The sequence below is a fragment of the Anastrepha obliqua genome, chromosome 4, assembly GCF_027943255.1.
Source record: "Anastrepha obliqua isolate idAnaObli1 chromosome 4, idAnaObli1_1.0, whole genome shotgun sequence".
NCBI lineage: Eukaryota > Metazoa > Arthropoda > Insecta > Diptera > Tephritidae > Anastrepha > Anastrepha obliqua.
In genome coordinates this window covers 23,854,583-23,858,440 of record NC_072895.1, presented here as the reverse complement: position 1 = coordinate 23,858,440, position 3,858 = coordinate 23,854,583, and the positions used below count along the sequence as shown (strand labels likewise).

Below are 3,858 nucleotides of genomic sequence, written 5' to 3'. Positions count from 1 at the left end.
TCACGTCAGCTCTACTCTACATGAACGCTTAATGAAATTTCTAATTTGCCCTTCATAAGACTCATCAATCAGTGACTGCTTCAAGCCATTCATCAACACCCAAATAAATACTCAAGCCAATAAAATTCTTGGTTGATTGAAAATGTTTCCTTCCGTAACATATTTGACGACACTTCAATTACGATCATTTTCCGCATGATAAAATCTTGCACAACGGTAATTTTATATACATAGATTCTGGCATTTTAGGTCATTCACATATTAGCTACTAATGTTCCTGCTTTCGGATTTCGGTAGTAAAATTATATGAACAAGCAAAACAGTCTTAGCAGCCTTCTTAAAGAGTAAAGTACGAGTCTGCGGCAAAATGTTGCTAATAAGCAGTGCAATACTTCTCCTCAACTCTCCACTGTCGGTGGCTCACTTCTCAAGCAACTGGCACCTCGCAAACACTTCGAGCATCAACATCAGCCAAATTATAAACAAAATTCAAGTGGAGCGAGAAATCTACTCATTTCTCATTATCAACGCCCACGACTCAAGTCAGAGTTGTCTTTGTGACGATTCCATTCGAATTCTCAGCGCTTATGGCACTGTTAGGCTACTGCAAGCAAACAGCTCTTGCTCGCACACGCCCAGCCACTCCAATGATAAAATCCTAGTGATTCGTTGTTTACCGAATAGATTTGTGTCGGATTCATTGGAGGCGATGGTCGGTTGTCTCAAAAATAAACGCAATATCCGCATTCTCTTCATCTGGGATACCGAGTACAAGACTGAATGGATAAAAAACCGTGAAGAACTTCAACAACAGCAACAACTACTTTTCGAATACTGCGCCCAAATGCGCTTATTGAACGTGATCAGCATTTACAGAGACTACGTGGACGATGGACACTTCTATACTTTTAGCTACTTTCCTCAGTTCCATGTCCAACGTAAACCAATGAAGGAGGATTGCTATCCCGATCGCATCAGAGACATGAAGGGTGTCGCCATACGTTTTCTTCCCGAGAGTGTTGAACCATGGATTATTGTGTGGCGTGACCGGTTTGGTAATTTTCAGGTTACTGGGATTGTGGCAAAACTTTTGCGTGAATTCGCTAAACGAAACAATGGTACACTAACCTATTCGGTGATTGATAATTTGACGCCAGTACCAAATATGTTAGCGTTATTAGAGAATGATACTGCCGACATAGTGACTGGAATCGGAAGTTCAAGCTTAAAGACAGCTGGTGTTGATACTTCAGCACCTTTGCTGTCAATTGATTGGATTATTATGCTGCCTTTACCTCCCCTAGTACCCGACAGCGAAGTACTTTTATTCCTGCTCAATTCTGTGTTGGGACTATTTCTCCTGTTACTACTCCTCACCTTCTCATTCGTTCTTACATTGGAAGGTTTGCTTTGGCGGCGACGTTCTCCAACAAACAGTTTACGTTTCTTCATTTGGATATTCACCAATGTTGTGCTCCGTAGTATAATTGGACAGCCCTCGTGCTCGGTCGTTCACCTTAAGACGAAATTCACAAAACGTTTTATTTACATTTTTCTCTTGCTCAGTGGCATCTTCATTAGCACCTATATAACTGCGGGACTTAAATCGTATTTAACCAGCAATCCACATAAGTACTCCCGTTTAACAACGTTCGAGGAGTTTATAAATTCAGAAATAAAAATTAAAACAAGTAAAAAACTATATCGCACTCTGGCTTTTTATATCAATCCGAAATACGTCGGAACCATGGAAAACAAATTCATAATTGAACCATCGCTCGAGCTACTGCAACACCAGCGTTCCTCTTTGGATACACGATTTGGTTATGCAGTAGGTGACCCATTGTGGAAGGCAATGTCAACACATCAGTCGTATTTACCACGACCACTCTTCTATGTGAGCGAAAAAATCTATGTGATAAAAAATCTTCTACTGTCAATACCTTTGCAAGAACACTCCATTTATAAGGAAGCGCTCAACAATATGATCCATCAGGCACAAAGTATAGGACTCACTGATTTGTGGATCCGTCAGATCTATGATGACTTGCTGATGGCGGAAAAAATTAATAGAACTATAGTGGAGCCCGCTGTATATGAACCATTGGACTTGGAACATTTCCACTGGTTGTGGTGGATGTACGGCTTTGGCGTGAGCTTATCCGTTTTGCTATTTTGCGCCGAAGTTTGGTATTACAAAAGGACGCAAAAGAAGACTGTAGGTGAGCTGAGGAGATTGAAGAGGAGAGTTCCAAAAGGCAGGAAATGACTTTAGAGTTAGATGTAACCTTCGTCATTTCAAAGTGGACATTCACTCATAAGGGAAATGTTCAATTGAACAGCAACAATAAATAAAGACAGTATCTCTCATATTTATAAGAACGTTTTACCTAATATCAATACACTGTAATTCAATGTTTGTAAGTAAAATTGTTGTAGAATCTACTAAACAAAATAAAAAAATGCAAATAGAAATGAGTGAAAATAATTTACTATAAAATATTGGGCTTCCATGTACATCATGGGAGCGAGGGGAGTATATATACGGACTGCATAGACATATATACATTGTATAGACATATTTTTGTTTACATATAAAATTAGCATATTCATCTTCTATTAGATGTTGTAACAAATTTCTACTCCCATTGGTGCTGTGCCACCTCCGAACAATGCCTGATTTGACATCAGGCAACTAAAGTGTGGTTACATTTTAAGGGCCGATGTTAAATGTAAACCACACCTAACCGTTAAGTGTTTTTCTACATTTTCTTTGACATGTTTCAATTTCAGACTGTTTCAATTTGAACTATCGAAAGATACGCAATCGAGCAACGCGTTAAAGTTATTCAGGTTTATTATGAAAACGGGCGTTCAAATCAAAATGCATATCATCTTCAGTGATGAGGCACATTTTCACCTCAGTGGATTGGTCAATAAGCAGAATTGCCGCTTTTGGGCGAATGATAATCCAAGAGCGATTGCCGAAAAACTAATGCACCCACAAAGAGTGACTGTTTGGTGCGGTTTACGGGTCGGCGGCATCATTGGGCCGTATTTTTTCCAAAATGAGGCCGGTCAGGCAGTTACTGTGAATAGTGTTTGCTATCGTGAGATGATAACGAACTTTTTATGGCCCGAATTGGAAGATATGGATGTGGACGATATGTGGTTTCAACAGGACGGTGCCACTTGTCACACAGCTAACGAAACAATGGCTGTTTTGCGCAAAAAATTTGATGGCCGAATAATCTCACGTCGCGGCGATGTCAATTGGCCGCCAAGATCATGTGATTTGACACCATTGGACTTCTTTCTTTGTGGTTAAAGAAAAGGTGTACATCGATAAGCCAGCAACAATTCAAGAGCTACAGGATGAGATAATTTGGCACATTAACTTAACGGCATAGAACCTCAATTATGATTTAGCGTCATCGAAACTTTGGACCATCGGATGGAGGTGTGTCGCCGAGGTCGCGGTGCCCATTTGGCCAATATTTTGTTCCACGCGTACTTAAGCAATACTCATAATAAAAAGAAATGATAATAATTTCCTAAAATTTTGCTCTGTGCTTAATTGAGCTCTACCAGTATTAACATAATAAAGAGAAATGATAATAATTTCTTAAAAAAATTGTATTTTATTCAAAATCAACACCGGCCCTTAAAACTTAACCACCCTTTAGATAAGGAACTATTTGCATTTGATGGTTTTTGGAGGTGTGCCGCCGAGACCGCGGCGGTCATTTGGCCAATATTTTGCTCTGTGCTTAATTGAGCTCTACCAGTATTAACATAATAAAGAGAAATGATAATAATTTCCTAAAAAAATTGTATTTTATTCCAAATCAACATCGG

General features: G+C 39.3%; 1 protein-coding gene across 1 annotated transcript; it reads left to right on the top strand.

Annotated features, from left to right (window-relative positions):
• The first annotated feature begins 367 nt into the window (after nucleotides 1-367).
• LOC129243617 (uncharacterized) lies at nucleotides 368-2,843 on the top strand. Its single transcript, XM_054880771.1, has 2 exons — nucleotides 368-2,222; nucleotides 2,794-2,843. Exons 1-2 carry the CDS (start codon nucleotides 368-370, stop codon nucleotides 2,841-2,843), a joined length of 1,905 nt encoding a protein of 634 aa, XP_054736746.1.
• Nucleotides 2,844-3,858: the final 1,015 nt, after the last annotated feature.